Source organism: Bombina bombina, chromosome 5 (assembly GCF_027579735.1).
Source record: "Bombina bombina isolate aBomBom1 chromosome 5, aBomBom1.pri, whole genome shotgun sequence".
NCBI lineage: Eukaryota > Metazoa > Chordata > Amphibia > Anura > Bombinatoridae > Bombina > Bombina bombina.
The window spans coordinates 37,856,105-37,877,140 of NC_069503.1; the positions used below are offsets into that span (position 1 = coordinate 37,856,105).

General features: G+C 37.8%; 1 protein-coding gene across 1 annotated transcript in view; it reads right to left on the reverse strand.

Annotated features, from left to right (window-relative positions):
• LOC128659778 (oocyte zinc finger protein XlCOF6-like) overlaps nucleotides 1–21,036 on the reverse strand; it is a 237,938-nt gene that overhangs the window by 24,206 nt on the left and 192,696 nt on the right. The window contains exon 5 of the mRNA XM_053713353.1: nucleotides 7,262–7,273. Coding sequence (XP_053569328.1) covers nucleotides 7,262–7,273 — 12 coding nt within the window. The remainder of the gene's footprint in view (nucleotides 1–7,261; nucleotides 7,274–21,036) is intronic.

The following is a 21,036-nucleotide window of genomic DNA, read 5'->3' on the forward strand; positions in this document are numbered from 1 at the left end:
TATAATATATATATATATATATATATATATATAAATAAATATATATATATATATATATATATATATATATATATATATATATATATATATATATATATAGTTCAAAATATTGCCACCACATAAAAATCAAAGGATAAAATGCCAATAATGAGCTACTGATTCTGAAAAGTCCCAAAAAAACAGTATGCATCCAAGGTAGGTTAGTAAATATCCAAACAGTCCCAAATAAATGGATATCTATTCACTGTAGAGAAGGGGGCTTGATACGGTATCTTGAAACCCACCACTGGTGGATAAGAATTATTGCATGGTAACAAAGTTGGGTGGGGAAACAGGTTATAGTACATCAAGGAAGTTTAGTGACCTGGTTCAAGTATATTGAAAAAAAGGGGGACAAGGGTATTTATACTCTAATGAATGAATGTCATAGCATGAGACAAAAGATAAATAAAATACAAAAACTTTAGAAATCCTGACATTTAAACATTGTAAAGACTACAAACATGTGTCTGAGAGCACAATTGGAAACTGTATTACTATGTCAAATCAACATTAATAACAGCATGAACAATGTTAAGCAACTCTGATTAATTAAACATACTTCATTATCATAGTAGGTAATAGTTATTAACGTTAAGATTGAAAGAACTCACAAACTCCTAGAGTCATAGATGGTGATTAATGTTAGAATATCATTCTGTTTAGTAGCAGAATTTCAGGTAACCTCTGATGCGGTGTTGGTTTCTGATGTAAGTTTCTTCTTGCTGAGTTTACTAGCTACTTCTGACCAGGTGCTTCTTTGAGGTTTGGGTCGAACTGCAATGACCGATTTGGAAGCTTGAGATGACATTGTAGGAACATCTGGAGCTGGTATCCCCAGTGCAGTGCAGAAGGAAGCTGTGTCGGATGGGTCTGTACATTCTATTCATTTTCAACTTTTGATAGTTTGGATGGATACAGGGAAGTCCCATCTATAAGGAACCTTCAAGGATCTTAGATGCGTAGTTAGGATGTTAAAGTCTCTTCTTCTCTGCAATGTTTTGATGGAGAGGTCTTGGAAGAATTGGATCTTTGCACCTAAGTATGTAAAGTTGTGCTGTTGTCTAGAAAAGTTCAGTATATTTTCTCTATCCCTGATGCTCTAAAAAGCACACATATCTCTGGGACGATGGTTTTCTGTAGGATTAGGGTGAAGTGTGCGGTGAGCTCTTTCCAGAGGGATTTCTTGAATAACGAAAGAGTTTGCTATTGCCAGGGATTGAAATATCTTTTGGAAGCAGTCGTGAATTGGGTCACCTGGCACCTTCTCGGGTATCCCTTTGATTTGAATTTTGTTGCATCGAGTTCTGTTCTCAATGTCATCTAACTTTTGTTCTAGATCTGTTCTGTTCTTTCTGTAGAAGTATTTTTTGTGACATATCTGTCATGTCTTTAGCTATTTCTTCTTGTTCATCCTCCAGGGCTTCAACCCTATATCCAAGCTCATTAATGTCTCTCTTTAAGTCGGCACATTCTTCTTTTATGCATGATTTGACCTGTGAAATAAGAGCTTCCATCGCTTTCAGATTAACAGGGCCATCAGCATTTACTGGTGTAGGTTTTAGAAGGCTGGTTTGTGCAGCGTTATCAGTGTTCTCTGTTAGAATGTCTTCTTCACAGTCTGTGGAAGGAGAGTCTGTAATTTTCTTTCTATCCATTTGTTTAAAGAATGTATTAACAGGATTGGGGCCTGTGTGTGGGTGCGGCTCTGGTTAGTTTATCCGCTTTAGAAGTTCTGCGATCTGCCATGATAAGTCTTAGGCAATTTACAGATAATAATCTGCCTCAACTATGGGGTTAGGGTTGTTCCCTGGGAGTGGGTATTAAAACCTACTTGTCTATTCAGATGGGTTTTCTTATTCAGTTTGTTCTGAGTCGTATCATATTACCATGACATTCAGATATCTAGTACACATGGATGAGATATGTAGGTAGTCTGCACAAGATGTATCTGCTAATTGCATAAGTCTATGATCTGGATTGTGTAATGCAGCAATCTTTTTAGAGTTAGCGGATGAGATGTAAAACTATTATGCAGGACTTACTGTTTGAAGCTTCTCAGGCCATGTGTGCTGAGTCTCATGGAGATGATTGCTGCGTCACAGTGGTAAATCTTGAGGATCACGTCTAGTGTTACCCTTAACTCTCCTTAGGTAGAGTACATTAGAACAGGAGGTTGTAGAAGCCGGAGAGGGCTCTGCCTTAGTCTCAGGGAATTTGATGATGTTCGGCCAGATCGCCACAGTTTGGATGCGGCCTACTACTGAAGCCAAGAGGGGCGTGTATGAGTAGACCATAGCAGCGATCGGGTAGGTCTTGGAGGGCCGCTAGGTTTAAGGCTGAGCTATCCCTGTACTTTCCCCAGTAACTGGTGCAATTTTTGGGATGTGATGCTGGCTAGTGGCGGGTTTCAAGCGGACCACATTTGGAGCTTCAGAAAGGTGCAGCCATCACGGACGCCTGCACTCTCCACCCCCCAGCAAACAGCTATTTTATATAAAAAATAAAGCTAAAGGTGAAATTTCCCATACACTTTATACTATTTTATACACTGGTAAAACAAGTCATTAGAAACACATTAAAGGGACAGCAAAGCCAAAATTTAATTTTTATGATTAGAATTTAAACAACTTTCCAATTTTCTTCTATTATCAAATCTGCTTTATTCCCTTGGGGAACTTTGTGGCAAAGCAAATAATGCACTATGGTGCGCTGGCTGCTGATTAGTGGTCACACACAAGCCTCTTGCCATTGGCTCACCTTATGTGCTCAGCTAGCTCCCATTAGTGCACTGCTTTAATAAAGGATATCTCGAGAATGAAGCAAATATCATAATTGAAGTCAGTTGGAAAGTTGTTGAAAATTATATGTTCTATTTAAATGATGAAAAACATTTGAAGTTTCTTGTTATTTTAAGGGAAAAACAAATTTACAGGACACTGTCCCTTTAAGTCTGTGATCATGCGACATAAACAGCAGCAGCTGAAGGTGCAGAATACACTTACTAAGGTCTTTACTAACAACAAGAATCAGTCACAGATCAGTGGGATAAACGTTCTGATGATAAACAGGTGCAGCTAATAGAAATAAGAAATGTATTATAAAATAACCTCATTAGAAATAAAATAATATGCAGATCACAAGATATTTATCATTAGATCAGTAAATGTGATGAGACTGATACAACAGGGCCATAAGCTGAGTGGTATTTATTACTGGAGCAAATAGCAGCTTCACATTAATATTAAATGACAATGGTTTATCTGGGCTCTACAGTTAATAATAAACCTATAGGGAAATACAGGATTCTAATTGGCTGATACTTAAGAACCTATTGCTCATTGGATAACATGCACAACCCCCACAAATGTATTATTGTACAAACCCCCTCAAGCTTGAAAATATGGTTTGGTTCTGCTACAAACATTCATTTTACAAACTGCTATAAATCATTATGTATTAAATTGGGCTTTTTAAATTAAAGAACTTAATGTTAAACTTATTAACACAGCATGAAAAATATAGAAAACTAAATAAGTACAGTTGAGTTTTTTTTAATTTAAACTCAGTTTCTTATATGAAGTGAAATATTTTATCTTTATAACAAAATACAGAACAATATTTTCTCATCATTATATAAAACACAACAGTGTGAGGCTGTTAATAAAGATTTATGTCAGGTTTTGCACATTACCGTTTAGCAGAAGCTCTGTAAGTATGAAGTCTCTCTGGTTCCTCCTGTGATATCACTGAGTGTTACACAAATATTTATACTAATGTGGGAGTGTCACCTTTCTCTGTGTGACTCACATGAGTACAACTTGTCAGTTAGGAGACAATGAGAGGGTCACACCTGGACTTTTGTTCTCATATAGATGTCTATTGTCCCCTCTGGTGTCACATGAATACAGAGTCCCTGCCTCCCCCTCAGGGTGTGATTATCATATGGCTACGTAAGGGGGAAACAAACTGTTTATTTAAATGTAAGAGATTTTTCTGTTGTGTCCTAAAATACCTCAGAAAACAGCATTATATTATGTTTTTATTAATGGAAATAGTTTTTTTTTTTTTTAAATCTTCTTTTATTTATCACACAACAATAAATGATATTTACAAAAATCAATATTTGCTTAAGCACATAGAGCGTGACGCAGGACCTCTAAAACAGAAAAAAAAGGTTAGCTAATAGAAGCATTTCTATTCCTCAATTATTGCTTTTTACAGTATATAATAAAAAAAATATTTCCTTCTCCTCCCCCCCCCCCCCATCATGCTGCGTCACAGTGGTAATTCTTGAGGATCACGTCTAGTGTTACCCTTAACTCTCCTTAGGTAGAGTACATTAGAACAGGAGGTTGTAGGAGCCGGAGAGGGCTCTGCCATAGTCTCAGGGAATTTGGTGATGTTCGGCCAGATCGCCACAGTTTGGATGCGGCCTACTACTGAAGCCAAGAGCGGCGTGTATGAGTAGACCATAGCGGCGATCGGGTAGGTCTTGGAGGGCCGCTAGGTTTAAGGCTGAGCTATCCCTGTACTTTCCCCAGTAACTGGTGCAATTTTTGGGATGTGATGCTGGCCAGTGGCGGGTTTCAAGCGGACCGCATTTGGAGCTTCAGAAAGGTGCAGCCATCACGGACGCCTGCACTCTCCGCCCCCCAGCAGTTATTTTATATAAAAAATACAGCTAAAGGTGAAATTTCCCATACACTTTATACTATTTTATACACTGGTAAAACAAGTCATTAGAAACACATTAAAGGGACAGCAAAGCACTTCCGTTTGAGGGAGGAGCAAGCAAGGTGCTGCACGCTAGGCTGCTCCTGCTTACAGCTTGAATCAACCACTCCCGCCTTCAACCGACCCTTGGCCCTGGATCTTCCACTGGCCTGGGCATAGGATCTTGGGATCCACGAAGTGGAAGTCTGCTAATTGCCATTTTGTATGCTTCGTGGCGGAAGCAACCTGCTACAATTACATTACTTTGTACTCTGACTGGAGCAATCAGAGTGTAGTGGTGCTTGTTTTAACTGTTGCAAATTGTTGCAAACAACATCTGACTACCTGCATATAGACTTGATATTTTCTAAAGAAGACTCTCAGGCCCGCTAGCGGCTTGTCTTGCATTTAAACAAAGCCCCCCTTATGGAAAGTTCACTGTCCTAACCTGATCGGTGACACTTAGGTGGAGATGAGAGGCCGGGCAATTCCCTGGTGAACCTACGGAGGTGAAGCCCTTGTCAAGCCGGGATGTAAGAAGCAGAAGGGATATCGCGCTGGGCCGCCTGATGGGATTCAGGCCCTCAAGAAAAAGTAACCGCTACAGAGGCTTTACCCCTATAACAAAATCTGGCCCTAACGCTGGGAGGAGAAAGTAGGTGAAAGACATACTTAAGCTTGCTGATGTGTCCTTTGTCTGCCGGAGTATCGGAGGTCGTGAGATGCCTGGTGGCTCCCTGGTGAGCGCATAGACCGAGGCGTCAGGTACAGAGCCGGTGGTGGTTCAGCGGATGAATACAGACGTCCTATAGCGCTACGACGGTAGCGTGAAGCATAGTTCCGGCAGAGAGGTGCACCCCATAGAGAGCTGATAGTGGGCCTGGAGCATCAAACGGAAGATGGCTGGGGGCATGCCAAGTTTGGCCCTACGAGCAGATTCGCATAAGGACACAGTGTGAGTATAGGAAGGCCTGCCGAAAGATCACCGGAGCGACCCTCTCTCCACAATTAAGGTACTTTGCTCCTGTTTGTCAGTATTCCTGCCGAAACTTAAATACGACTTGTGAGAGTACGACCAGTGGAAGGGGAGATGCCTGGCCCTCTCTAGGCCGTGGAGCATGGGACATACGTGTTGGGCAATACCCCTGTGTACTGGCTGTACATTATAGTCATAATTGAAGGGGTCCAATTCTTGCTGTATTGATAAGAGACTTATCCTATATACTTTGGATATACCTTCTGAAGGTGGCTTCTTGTGCTGCAGTTTGCAAGTTTAAAAGAAAAAAAAAATTTTTGACTGCATTTAAATCTGGTTCCTTTTTGCAGCAAATACATAAAAACAATCCCTTGGACCTGTGGACATTTAAATATCTATCCCTAAATAATTCTCAGTAAATTGGTTATGTGTATGGACATTTAGCATTGCATGGTCCCCTCTGGATACTTTAAGTGAAGTCACTACTAAACATTTGTACATACGCTAGCATAAGGGGGTAATGTTTTTTTTTTCTCACAGGTACAGCTTATTGTGTGCATTATGGTTTAGGCGGGATAACATTCTGTTTAAGGGTAAGAATATTGGTTCATACTGTAAATTTTGGCTGAATGAGATATCATATTGCCTGAGGGTGCAGCTCTAGGCTGATAAATAAGGCCGCTAGCCCTCTGCATTGTGATTTTTAGTCAAGTAATATTGGTTAAATTGCTTGGTCCCTAAAATGTTGGAATGAAGCTCCTAGCGTGGGTACTAGGAATATCACTCAGCCTGTAAGATCTTTCCATTTGTGTATTAAGCTTAGCAGATACAAGCAAAATACTGGTAGAAAATTAATCTGTCAAGATAAACCTTTAGAGTAATTATACGGCTCAGCTTGGCAAGAGGTATTGCTTGGTACAAAACGCTGAAACTCTGTTGTGTATATATGCCTTGTGAGAGTAATCACTTCTAAACTAATACTTGCTGTGTTGGTAATATACTTAACAGTTAGTGGTTTACTATGTGGGATTTAGAATAACTTAAAACTCCTAAAAAGATCCTAAGCACTTCAGAACCTGGTAATTCCCCATTCAGGCCACTCCTTTGTTTGTTTTTTATCTCTTCTCACGTTTTTTGTGTTTACACTTCTCCTTTTTTCTTTGCCCCTTCTCCCCCCTCACCTCACGCTCCTTCTCGCATTCCCCACTGACCCCTTTTGTATGTAGACATTGATTAGCCTCTTTTGGCTCAGTAGCACAGGCATGTATTGCCTATTCTTCCCTCCTCTGAATATATCTACACATCCCTCTGGATTCTTTCAAACACTTTTATATAACACACAAACTCAATAGTTCCGTAAATTGTGTGGCACAGTCACTTTGAGTGGCCTAGTAGTAGTGGGCTTGATTAGATTTTGTATATATGGATAAATTCATACTCACAACTCGAAATCCTTCTCCTATTATGCCTGCTAAACAGAAGGAAATAAAAATGGCTAAACGTGCTGACCAGACATTAGACTCATCACACACCCAGAGTGAGACACATATTGATATGCAAGAACTTGTCCTTCAAATCACTAAGTCTATCACACCACAATTGGATAGTATGAAATCAGATATTAAAAATGATATTTGTAGTCTTACGGCAGAAATAAGGCATTTTTCTACTAGACAAACAGAGGTAGAGACGAGGATCTCAGATATTGAGGATAAACTTAATTCAGCTGAACCTATCACTATTGATTATATGGCGCGTCTTGATAAGTTGCAAGCTAGAGTTGAGGATCTGGAAGACCGATCTAGGCGCAACAATCTTAGAATTATCGGTCTGACAGAAGGTGACACCTACCAGGATTTGATGTATTTTGCTACGGTCACATTATCTCAGAGTCTTGGAATTAATTCAGCTACGCCAGTACTTATAGAGAGGATCCATAGAATAGGAATAGCACGTCCAGTAAGAAAAGATCATAATGCTAGTAGACCTATTGTATTGAAGTTTTTAAATTTTCAAGATAAAGTAACTTTTCTACGTCAATATAGAAAAATGTATCCACTTATGATAGACCAGAATAAGATCTTAATCTTTCAGGATTTCTCTAGTGAGACCGTAGCAAGGCGCAAAGAGATGTCTCCGTTCTGCTCAACTTTTAAATGCAAACTATAACGTCAGGATGCTATACCCGGCTAAGCTGGTGCTATCTATAGATGGAACCCAGAAGGTATTGAACAATTATAAAGAAGCGCAGGCCTTTTGTAAGGACCAGGGTATACAATAAATATAATAAATCAAAATACATTATTGACAGGTAGTCAGGTCTTGATATGACTGTTTTGATTGTATGGAAGTTAGTGAGTGAATGGCTGTATGGTTGTGTTCCCCGTTGGTGTTTGGATGTAAGCGGAATGTATGAATGTGGTGGTCACCCTTTTCTTTTTTTTTCTCTCTCTCTCTCCACTGACAACAGATTGAAATCTTATAGTTTAACTCCACAGTTAAAGGAATGAAGGTGGACATGAGCCCCTTAAATTTCCTCTCATGGAACGTAGGTGGGATAACCTCGCCAATTAAGAGGAAAGCCATCATTAGACAGCTTGGGATATACAAACCTGATCTAGTAATGCTACAGGAACTTCACCTAAAAGATTTTGAGATCATGAAGTTAAAAACTAAATGGGTGGGAGAAGTTGTTGCATTAGCGGGGGAGGGCAGGAAGAAAGGACTGGCAATTCTGATTAATAAACAATTAACGCATGAAATAATTGGCACAGAACAGGATCCTGGAGGCAGATTTCAAATTATGCAGATAAAAATTAATACAGCTTGTTTTACAATTTGTAATGTATATGGGACTAACGCGTTAGACACACATTTTTGGAATGGTTTAATAAACAAGCTACTGGGATATATAGGGCAGAACTTAATAATAGCGGGAGATTTCAACCTAACACCCCTACCTAATTTAGACAGAATTGGGAAGAAGGAATTATACAAGGGGGATAAGAAAACACGTATATTCCAAAAATTATGTGCCCAACTTGGGGTGAGGGATATCTGGAGAATCCATCATCCAGACACTAAGGCATATACTTGTGCGTCATCAAGTTTTCAAAGCCTTTCTAGAATCGATATGTTCCTAATTGCAGAGAAATTGCTTGGCACTGACTGTAAAACTGACATCAAAGATATAGTGCTGTCAGATCATGCCATTATTTCTCTGGAGTTTGGTTGTAACGCATTTAAAAAGGCAAATAATAACAATTTATTCTTTCCTAAATATCTTGCAACTAACAGTGGATTTCAGAATTTTCTTAGAAATAAATGGACTGAGTATCATAGTTTTAATGAGAATTATTTGGAGAAGACTGAAATCTACTGGGAGGCAGCAAAGGCTGTTCTTAGAGGGCACATTAAAGTTTATTTAGGCATATTAAAGAAAAAAAACAAACAGATAGAGCTACAACTTTCAAACACAGTTAGGAACTGTTATAACACATATACAGCCCTTAGAACCAATGATAATTGGAAGAGATATGCTGAGGCTAAATCCCAGTGGAACATTTTTCTAAAACAGAAGGCCATGCAAGAAGGTTTAAAACAGAAAGCGTTATACAGAGGATTTACTGGCCGGGCTGCAAAATACTTGGCTAGAATAGCTAAACCTAAAGATAGTAACCGGATCACCGCAATTAGACAGAGCAGTAATAGGTATACACAGACAGAAGAAATAAAGAAGGTATTTTTTAAATACTTTCAAGGAATCTACAGGTCAGATCCTCCCAAACAGGTAGATAGAGAGGTATTTTGGTCTAGGGTAAAACTCCCAAGAATTTCGTTTGAGGAAGAGCGAGATCTAAATTTGCCAATTACATTACAAGAAATAAACATGGCAATTAAACAAGCTAAGCTTAATAAAGCTGCTTGGCCCGATTGCCTCCCGATAGAGTTTTATAGAATGTTGCAGGAGGAGGTGACCCCAGTCTTATATAAGTTATTCAACAGCTACTATGGCTCCTACTCAACTTGTTCTAGATATTTTACAGCATCTAATATCTCACTTACTCTAAAGAAAAACAAGGACCCAGAGAGAGTTGAATCATATAGACCTATATCATTATTAAATGTAGACTATAAGTTATTGACATCGATTATTGCTATGCGATTACAACCTGTTCTTAGAAATATTATACACGAGAACCAAGTTGGTTTTATGCAGGGGAGAAACCCAGTAAAAAGTATCCGTAAAACCATGTTGATATTAGATTATTTTTGGAATAATCTATCAGAGAAAACCACGGACAGGTTGAGTGCCGCGATAGTGGCGTTGGATGCGGAGAAAGCTTTTGATTATATAGATTGGGGTCATCTCTTCATGGTGATAGATAAGTTTGGATTCAGTGGCCATTTTGCTAGGGTGTGGCAAAAATATTGCCTGGAAATTAAGGCTGTTCCATTTGCGACTGAATTCTTAACAATTCAAGGAAACCCGGGATTTCAACCGGGGTACCAGTCTCAAGTTTTTCAGGGCTGGCGAGAGAGGCTTAAGATATGTTAGGCAGTTAATGGTGGAACCTGGCGTAATTGATACATTTGACACTCTTAGATCTAAATATGGAATACAGAACAAGGAGTTTTTTGCTTATCTCCAAATACGGCATTATTTAACTTATATTCAAACAGAATTCAAGTCTCACTGGAATACGGGCCCGTTAGCAATCGGGATTAAAATTTATCAAGCGGGAAGTTTCTCAATAGCTAATCTGTACAAAATTTTGAATGCCAATATTAAAACTAGACAAATTAAGTATATACATTTGATATGGCTAAAATACTTCCCAGAGATTCTTGTTATAGATGTACAGAATTGCCTGACAATAATCAATGACTCTTGGGTCCCTACAGTATGGCGTGAATGCCAGTTGAAGTTGTTATATAATGTATACATTACTCCAAGCAAAATGACCATGTGGTATAAAAAAGTCCATCAGTGTACAAAATGCAGCATAGAAAATGCTGATATTGTGCATTGCTTGTGGTCCTGTCCTAAAATTATGCAATTTTGGAACAAGATATTTTATTGGATTAAGCGGGTAGTTAATCCGAGAATAAATATAGGTCCGCAAGAGGTAGTGTTTCTTACCACGCGGCTGACGGGTGGTAGAGAGTACAAACTTATCAATACATTATTGATGTTAGCCCGTAATATCATCTTGAAAAATTGGAAGGCTGCACAGATGGTAAAATTTTCAGATTTCAAGAAAGCAGTCATCATGCAAATTACATTGGAACAGTACAATATAAAAAATCTAAACAATGAGCAGGTCCAAGCTTTCTTTAATAAATGGGAGGGTATTATTAAGTCACTCCCGAATAGCACTCAAATTCAATTAGTCCGCCCATTGAGCAATGCCATTTTTGTTCTTCAAAATATACTCACAGGGCATTTTCCCAAAGAATGGTCAATTAGCTAAGAAAGTATACTGAGGTTTTTGGATTAGTTTTTTTTTTTCCCCCTTTGGTGTGGATTGTGGCACCTATCGATTGGCTCGATAGGCGTGTATGTATGTGTGCATATGGATGACTATGATATATACACGGATTTAGGAATATAATCTAAGAGAGATTTTTTGATCAAACTAAACAGACGAGAAAAACAATCTAATATAGATAACATTCAATTCAGACTGAGTGTAAAGTTCTCACTAAGTTATGCAACCTATTGTTTTTTTTTTGTTTTTTTTCTCGTTCTGTCTTGTTTTTGGTATAAAGATGACTTATTGTTTACGAAATGCTATTCAATGTTCGTGTATTTAAAAATCATTTAAAGAAAGAAATTAAAAATTAAACCAGTAGTGTTAAGAAAGCATTAAGGGCTAGAGTGAACAAATAAGATGTATAAGATTGTTAAATTTTTTTTTTTTTTTTTCTTCTTTTTTCTTTTCTCTCTCTTTTGTTCCCCTTTTGGTCCTGCGTGGCGCAAAACAAGAAATTAGTCATTTTTTTTTTTTTTTTGTACCATGTTTCTTTTTCTGGAGGCATACTCATGACCCTGTGTGGTGCAAATCAAGAAATGTATTGTTATTTGTTGCCATGTCTCTGTGTTGTACACTAATGGATATAAATAAATATTTAAAAAAAAAAAAAAAAAAAAGGGACAGCAAAGCCAAAATTAAATTTTTATGATTAGAATTTAAACAACTTTCCAATTTTCTTCTATTATCAAATCTGCTTTATTCCCTTGGGGAACTTTGTGGCAAAGCAAATAATGCACTATGGTGCGCTAGCTGCTGATTAGTGGTCACACATACAAGCCTCTTGCCATTGGCTCACCTTATGTGCTCAGCTAGCTCCCATTAGTGCACTGCTTTAATAAAGGATATCTCGAGAATGAAGCAAATATCATAATTGAAGTCAGTTGGAAAGTTGTTGAAAATTATATGTTCTATTTAAATGATGAAAAACATTTGAAGTTTCTTGTTATTTTAAGGGAAAAACAAATTTATGGGACACTGTCCCTTTAAGTCTGTGATCATGTGACATAAACAGCAGCAGCTGAAGGTGCAGAATACACTTACTAAGGTCTTTACTAACAACAAGAATCAGTCACAGATCAGTGGGATAAACGTTCTGATGATAAACAGGTGCAGCTAATAGAAATAAGAAATGTATTATAAAATAACCTCATTAGAAATAAAATAATATGCAGATCACAAGATATTTATCATTAGATCAGTAAATGTGATGAGACTGATACAACAGGGCCATAAGCTGAGTGATATTTATTACTGGAGCAAATAGCAGCTTCACACTAATATTAAATGAAAATGGTTTATCTGGGCTCTACAGTTAATTATAAACCTATAGGGAAATACAGGATTCTAATTGGCTGATACTTAAAAATCTATTGCTCATTGGATAACAGGAACAACCCCCACAAATGTATTATTGTACAGACCCCCTCAAGCTTGAAAATATGATTTGGTTAAACTACAAACATTCATTTTACAAACTGCTATAAATCGTTATGTATTAAATTGGGCTTTTTAAATTAAAGAACTTAATGTTAAATTTATTAACACAGCATGAAAACTATAGAAGAATAATAAGTACAGTTGAGTTTTTTTTTATTTAAACTCAGTTTCTTATATGAAGTGAAATATTTTATCTTTATCATAACAAAATACAGAACAATATTTTCTCATCATTATATAAAACACAACAGTGTGAGGCTGTTAATAAAGATTTATGTCAGGTTTTGCACATTACCGTTTAGCAGAAGCTCTGTAAGTATGAAGTCTCTCTGGTTCCTCCTGTGATATCACTGAGTGTTACACAGATATTTATACTAATGTGGGAGGGTCACCTTTCTCTGTGTGACTCACATGAGTACAACTTGTCAGTTGGGAGACAATGAGAGGGTCACACCTTTTGTTCTCATATAGATGTCTATTGTCCCCTCTGGTGTCACATGAATACAGAGTCCCTGCCTCCCCCTCAGGGTGTGATTATCATATGGCTACGTAAGGGGGAAACAAACTGTTTATTTAAATGTAAGAGATTTTTCTGTTGTGTCCTAAAATACCTCAGAAAACAGCATTATATTATGTTTTTATTAATGGAAATAGTTTTTTTTTTTTTTTTAAATCTTCTTTTATTTATCACACAACAATAAATGATATTTACAAAAATCAATATTTGCTTAAGCACATAGAGCGTGATGCAGGACCTCTAAAACAGAAAAAAAAGGTTAGCTAATAGAAGCATTTCTATTCCTCAATTATTGCTTTTTACAGTATATAATAAAAAAAATATTTCCTTCTCCTTCCCCCCCCCATCATCCACCAGCCCCACGCCGCGTCCCCCTCTATCTCTCCCCCTCACCACCAGTATTATCCAGCCCTATGCTAGGTAAATGGCCGACAAGCACTTGCAATTGAACGTATATAGTTTCCCTGAAGGGTTTAACTAGAGTAATTTGGGCTGACACTGGGAGAGATAAGATAAGGCTTTTCCAATGTTTAAAAAATAATGCCACTCGGGGGTCAGTCGGATTTTGTAGAATACACTGTTCGAGCAAACATTGAGAGACCACCGCACTCTTAAGTTCGATTAAGCTAGGTGCTGATTTAGCCTTCCATGCACTCAGAATTTAATTACGTCTGAGGAATATAATTATATTAATTAATTTAGAGTTTTGCAAAGATCCATGGGACTTCATTAAAAAGAAAAATTTCCCTCGGTTGTATATAATATTCCAATTTCAAAATTGTATTAATCCAATATGATACTTTGTTCCAGAACTGTCAAACAGTGTAAGCAAATCCGCGGTAGAGGAATTACACTTGGAGCAAACCTTACTAGTCTTATACCAGCTAGCAAATCTTGCCAGGGTTAAATATGTCATTAAGGTTATTTTAACCTGTGTTTCTTGCCATGAGGTTAGTATCCAACTTTGTTCAATTATTTTAAAGGTATCTTTTATAGTCTGACTGTCTACCTCTGGAAAGAATTTAGTCCATTTCAAACTATATATTCTATGTGTGCTATAGCAGGCCTTTGATTAAGAAGAGAGTACAGAGGAGTAATGGAACATAAGCCCGTTTGATAGACATTGATCCTAGTTTGTAGGTCTTGAAGTGACCAGTCTTTACCATAACTTTGTTGTAATTCATACAAAAAATGCCTTATCTGCAAATAGGCATAAAAGTCTCTATTTGAGAGTCTAAATGGCTTACACAACTCAGAAAAGGTCACCGGAGCCCACTCTGCATCTAATATTTGAGTAATATATTCCAGGCCTTTTGCAGACCATTGCCTAAAAACCCTATCTGTCAAACCTGGGGAAAAAATAGGATTACCTGTAATAGGTAGAAACTTAGAGACATGTGGAGAACAGCCTGTTTCCACACAAACTTTCTGCCATGCAGTGACAATATATTTAAAAGTTATAAGGGATAAGAGCTGCGAAGGAAGAGACGTAATTGGGCAATGTAAAATTGCTTCTAAACGGAAAGGAGCGATCAATGAAGATTTCCAAGCATGCAAAGATACTTGATCAAGCTCCGTTAGCCAATCGACTGCGATCTTGACTCGTGCAGCTAAACTATAGAATTGTATATTAGGGAGAGTAAGACCTGCAGCTTCCTTGTTATTCATGAGACGCAACACCGAAACACTAGAAATCTAGAACAAGCTTTGTTCTATTTAGTTATATCAGCTTTATGGATAGGCATCGGGATATTTTGTATAAGATAAAATAACTTTGAAAAAAGTACCGTTTTTATTAGCATAACCCGAGCTATAATAGGAAAATTTACCCACTCTTCCAACTTTTTCCCAGAATCTATAAAAACAGTTCAGAAATTCAGATTGTACCAATCATTTGGGTTCCAACTTAATTTAATACCAAGGTACGTTATCTGCTGAGTTTCACAAAACGGGTGTCTAATGCTGTAGTCTTTCTTATTAAGCCATAAGAGTTCAGATTTAGAAAGGTTAATTTTATAACCTGAAATTAGCCCAAAGGTTTTAATCAAGTTCAAAAGAAGAGGGAGACTCTTCTTTATGTTACTTAGGAATATAAGTATATCATCTGCATACATTAATAACACTAATTTATGTTCCCCTATCTGAATCCAATCCAACTGTTGATGAAGTAAGATCGCCAAGGGTTCCAATGATATATTAAATAATAATGGGGAAAGGGGGCAGCCTTGTCGGGTACCCCATTGTAAAACTAATCGTTGTGAAATCTCACCATTATTTAGCAGCATAGATGTTGGTGCAAAATATATTAAATTAATAAATTGATTCAGATGTCCAGTCAAGCCAAATTGTTCTAGAGAGAAGAATAAATGATTCCATGAGATACGATCAAACGCTTTCTCTGCGTCAACAGTTAATAGGGCTAAATCTACTGTGTCTCTGTGTCTTGATGTTCTAAAATTTGTTCCAGAAGTAATCTAACAGTGTCATTACCTTATGCATATTCTTGGCTGGGTTCCTCCCTGACATAAAGCCAGATTGGTTTTCATGAATTATTTCGCCTAAGTGGTGTTTTAATCTATTTGCTAGACTAGACATTAGTAGGGAGACAATCTGGCCCAGCGGCCTTATTGGTTTTAGCTATCTTGATTGCTGCAAGAATCTCCTCTGTTAAGATGGGAGTATTAATCTCCAACAAAATTTCTGAGGAGATTTTTGGAATTTTAATTTTTCCCCAAAAGGCTTTAGCTTTATCTACGCCGTGTTCCTCAGATCTATATAGTCCTTTAAAGTAATCATAGAAAACTCTGCTAATATCTACTTTGTTAGTGAATCTCTCCGTATTAGTTCTAATGGCCGCTATGCTGTTCCTGTTAGTTGCTTTAGTTAGTCTGGCCAAAAATTTAGCTGACCTACAAGCAAAGCCCCCGTAAAGGGCCTTTTGTCTTTGTACCTCTTGTACCGTTTTTTGTTTAATAAATATGTCACGAGCAGTCTTAGCGTCTATATATTTCTGCCAATTACCATTAGAGCGATCTCCCAAATATGCTCTGTAGGCATTTTTAACTTGTCTAGACATCAGTATATCCTGCTGACTACGTCTTTTTTTTAGCTTGCATGTATATGCCTTAATCTGCCCTCTCAGTACAGCTTTTGCTGCTTCCCAAAAAAATTCAGGTCTATCTATATAAGAGTTATTACAACTGACATATTCTCTCCATTGGTCATTCAGCCAATTTTGAAAATTAATATTGCTAAGTAGATACTTGGGAAAAAAATGGACTGATTACCAGGTGAATGTAACCGTGATGCATTAAGTGTTAACGTAATCACAGCATGGTCCGAGATAGCTATGTCTCCAATATCTGCCCTCCACTCTAACCCAATCAAAGGCTCTGCTATTAAAAATAAATCTATCCTGGACAAAGATTGATGTCCTTTTGATACACATGTATAGGACCTCAAGTCTGGGTTCTGTGAACGCCAAATGTCTATTAGCCCCAAATGTGAACAAAATTTCTGTAAAATTCAAACTTTCCTATCTCGAGAGTACCGTGGGTTTTTATTGGCTCTATCAATTGTGGGCTCTGCAATTAAATTAAAATCACCTGCCACTATGAGCTTTGCCCTATAAATTTGTGTAAGCGTAAAGTCATCTTGTTCCAGAATTCCTTATCAACTTTATTGGGGCCATATATGTTACAGAGCACATATCGTGTTTTATTATAAAGCATCTCTATAACTTGGAAACAACCTTCAGGATCTATAGTAGAGGCTTCTATTTTATATTCTAAGGTTTTGTTAAAAAGAATTGCTACACCTTTCTTGCAAGCGTTATAAGGGGCCACTACCACTTCTCCCACCCAGTTGGCCTTAAGTTTAGGAAATTCAGATGCCTTTAAATGTGTCTCCTGTATAAAAGCTATGTCGGGTTTCAATTTAGCAAGGTGTTTGATTATCGATTTTCTCTTTATAGGGGAAGTTATGCCCCCTACGTTCCAAGACACTATTTTAAAAGTAGCTGCCATTTAACCAAAAAAATAAACACATACCTTCCCATCTTTGGAGAAGTAGAGAGCGAGGGGGGGCAGCGGGGGAAGGGGAGCACGCAGGGAGAAAAATAACATTATTGCACTCCAAACTGAAAGAAAAATAAAAACCTAAATACCGGTCTTGTGTATCAAATTTACAATTCAAATGATACTTTAAAAGAAACTCCATTCTTAATTCTACAAATATAATATAATACAAATGTACTTAAGAAGGGGATTAACATTAAGCTATTCCCATTTCTTTACACAGAGCAATAGCCTCATTAACATTATTTAGCGTATATGACCTGCCTGCTTTGACTACTAGCAATTTAGCCGGGTAGACTAGCCTGACACTACAATCAACTTTCAAAAATTTAGAAAAAGATGGCGAAATTTCTCTCCTTTTACTAAGAGTCTCAGCGAAAAAATCTTGAAAATTTAATATCTTATGTGTGTCTATGTATAGACTGTTAAGTTTCCTGTAGTATTTCAAATATAATAATTTGTCCTGATAGTTAACAAATTTAAAAATCACAGGTCGTGGCTTTGAATCTATATTATTTTCTCTGGGTTGGCCAATTCTATGTGCTCGCTCTATCATAAAAGGAGTAGGGGGTGGAATTAAGAGTGTCCGAGGGAGAGTTACTACGGCAAAATTCAGAAGATCTTTAAATTCTACTAATTCCGGTAAGCCAATAACGCTCAAAAGATTTAGCCTCGAACGATCTTCAAGGTCTTCAATACGTGCTTGCAAGAGGGTAATGGCTTTACCTTGTGTGTTTATAGATGGCACATAGCGATTAACTTTGTCTTCTAAGTCAGATACTCTGGTCTCCACCTCCTCCATTCTAGACGTGAATTGTCTAACTTCACATGATAGGTTAGATATCTCTGATTTAATCTCCTGCTTAATTAATTCTAAATGGGGTGTAATAATTTTAGCAACTTCAGTAGCAAGTTCTGCCATATCATTACAATAGATACTTGACACTCCTCGCTCTTGTGAGGAGTCCAGGGCTGTCTCAGGATTTTTAGTACTACCTTTTCTATTATTTTTTGGTGGCATAGTAGGAGAAAAACTTTTCTGATGAGAGATAAATTTATCCATTCACCTAAGTGAATCTTGTGACTTTTAGTGTCTTAAACAGTTATATATATATATATGCACATGAAAACAAATAAATAATAAATGTCGGCAACTTCTACGTATGTTGTCGCCGCAGGCAACTTGTGAGTTTCAAGTGAACAAAAAAAAAAAAAAGGAAAAACAAGTTCAACTCAAGTGAAATCTAGTGTGTAGCTAACTGTGAAGGCAAAGTGGGCCTTACTTCAAACTATATATGCAGTGGGTGCGTGTCTACTTAAAGGGGTGAAGCCTCCAATACAATAGAGACTATCGTAATACACCAAGTGAAAAAAAAGCAAAGAGTCAAAAAGAAAGAAAAAGCAAACAAATAAAATTCTGTGTGAAAAATATTTTGGAAATTTGAATACCACCAACAAGAGTATAATAAAGGCAGTATAAGATTAGTAGTAGGCCCTGTATTACACTTTGCTGATCATACGCCAGAGAGGGAAAAAAAAAGAAAGGTAGACAGTATTCCACAATCTAATCTGTTCCTGACCGTTGCATTCGTAATCACTGGTAACCTTCTAAGACTCAAACTTAAGCCTGGATAGCTATTGATACAACAGTTATATATATCATAGACTTACTCAACGTTGATTCTCTAAAGTATTGGGGCTTACAAATGCACTTAAACTTGTTTAGCAAAGATTTGTAAAAATATATGCCTTTACAGGACATTTTAGCTTTTATACATAAACCTATAATCCTTCAATTTAAGGATGCCAATTTCCTTATACATTACTCAAACATAGTATCCACAATAGAGTCAGAAATTGGCACACAATTATACTGTCCAGCTCCCACTATTAGAGCCAAAGGAGGAGTCAGAGCACAGAAAAATAGTAACATTTAAATTTTCTCCCAGAGGTCAGGAATTTGTTGCTAGCAGTAGCAAACTGGACACAGCATTTACATAACCTCTCAAGTGATAGACTTTATGATGCAGCTCAATCTGGACCGCCAAGAGTTACAGGACGCTCTGCTAGAAACTCAAAATCAGCAGCCAAAAACAAAGTCACCATCAAGAAACAAGGGCTGCCACTGCAACTAGTCGCCTTTCAGAGCCCAGTATAGGTTTCAAGGGGTATGAAGAAATCAAACACTAGGATTAGACCAAGCCACCGTTACCAGGTGATCCCTTTCCTTATGCAACAAAAGATCCAGCCTATAAATGAACCCCTTCTTTAGGGCGTAGAGGCTGTTCAGCTAAGGCCGATTTTATTTTTTATCCTGGGGCTTGCATATCTTACCACCTGGAAGCTTCGACTTGGCCCAGTTTCTGCTATCCAAAGCAAATAGAGCTGAATTTAATATCAGCTCGCCGGCTGAATAAATAGCCTACACAGTCCCGTATGAGCCCCAGTTAGATCTAAGCTCTATTCAAGACACTTTCGCAGTTCTTTTAATCACAGGAGTATTACCTGAATAGGTAGGATCCTCAGGAAGCTGTGGTGAGGAGATCGGACTGACCACCAAGGCGCAGGTAAACCCTATGAGAGCGACACAGATACGGCTATCCAACTCTCCAGCCGCACTGCAAGATTTCAGAGGTGTATGCAAATGGGGCTATAGGATAAGTACAGTCTCCGATATCAGGTACACACTTCGCTCCGATACACCAGCGATCAGCGCTGCCTCAAAGTCTCAGCTATAAGAAAAGGCTGGCAATCTAAGAAGTATAGGTTTGCTGCAGTTCTGTGCCCGGCCATAAAATCAGCCCATCCCTTCACTGGGCTGCTACACTCTCACCGAACCTTGGGACCCCGTTGGTTATGATAAAGCTAATATTGTGCCGCCGGTTCAACAGCTGCCTGCAGTTTACAGACGGGTCACAGCAGCCATTCAAATTCCTGAAACTCTCAGTCGGTCTGTCTTCCTCTGTAGGAGCAGATCAGGCTTGCAAACAAGCTCTGCAACAGATCCGTTCTCATGGCTACCCAGTGCCTTATACCCTTCAACAGGTATGTTTGCTTAAGTTGTCACACAGCCTTTCAGCAGCAGCGTAGTAATGTACCAAAAGCCTAAGAACGGAGTGCTTAAGCAAACAAGCAAGTTACTGCCTTGTTGAGACTTCTCCTCCAGAACCCTGCAAGGGACCTCACAGAGTTTCTTGGGCCAAGGTGCTCTTGGAAGGCTGGCGATAACAACGATCCCACAATGTAGAGTCGAGGCAGACGGCAGCTACATGCAAGCTACCTATTCATTCTGCCCCCAGCCAGAAGTCTGCAGGAAATTGTTATTTTAACAGAACTTAGTTGCAAACAGATGTATAATATTAACATGTTATTAGATACACGAGATACAATGCTGAGTATTTCAATACTAATAATTTGATACTTTTATTATTTGTTTACCAACTGTATTATCTAATGTTTGAGATGGTTTGAGAGGGTAAGAAGCAGTGATATTATGATAATTTAAGATTGTGGTTGCAGTTGTTTGATTTACTTAAACAGCCACAAAAAAAAAATGGGTTTCATGTCCCTTTAAGAAACATCAGCTGAGACAATAAACTAAGGAATTTCAACAGTTTGCCCCTAATAAATTCTATTAAAGCAGGAATCTTCTGTAAGTAAAATACTGCTTCATATTAAACAAACAGCAAAATGTAATAGTGTGATTTAATAAGTACATATGTGTGTAAATGTATCCAG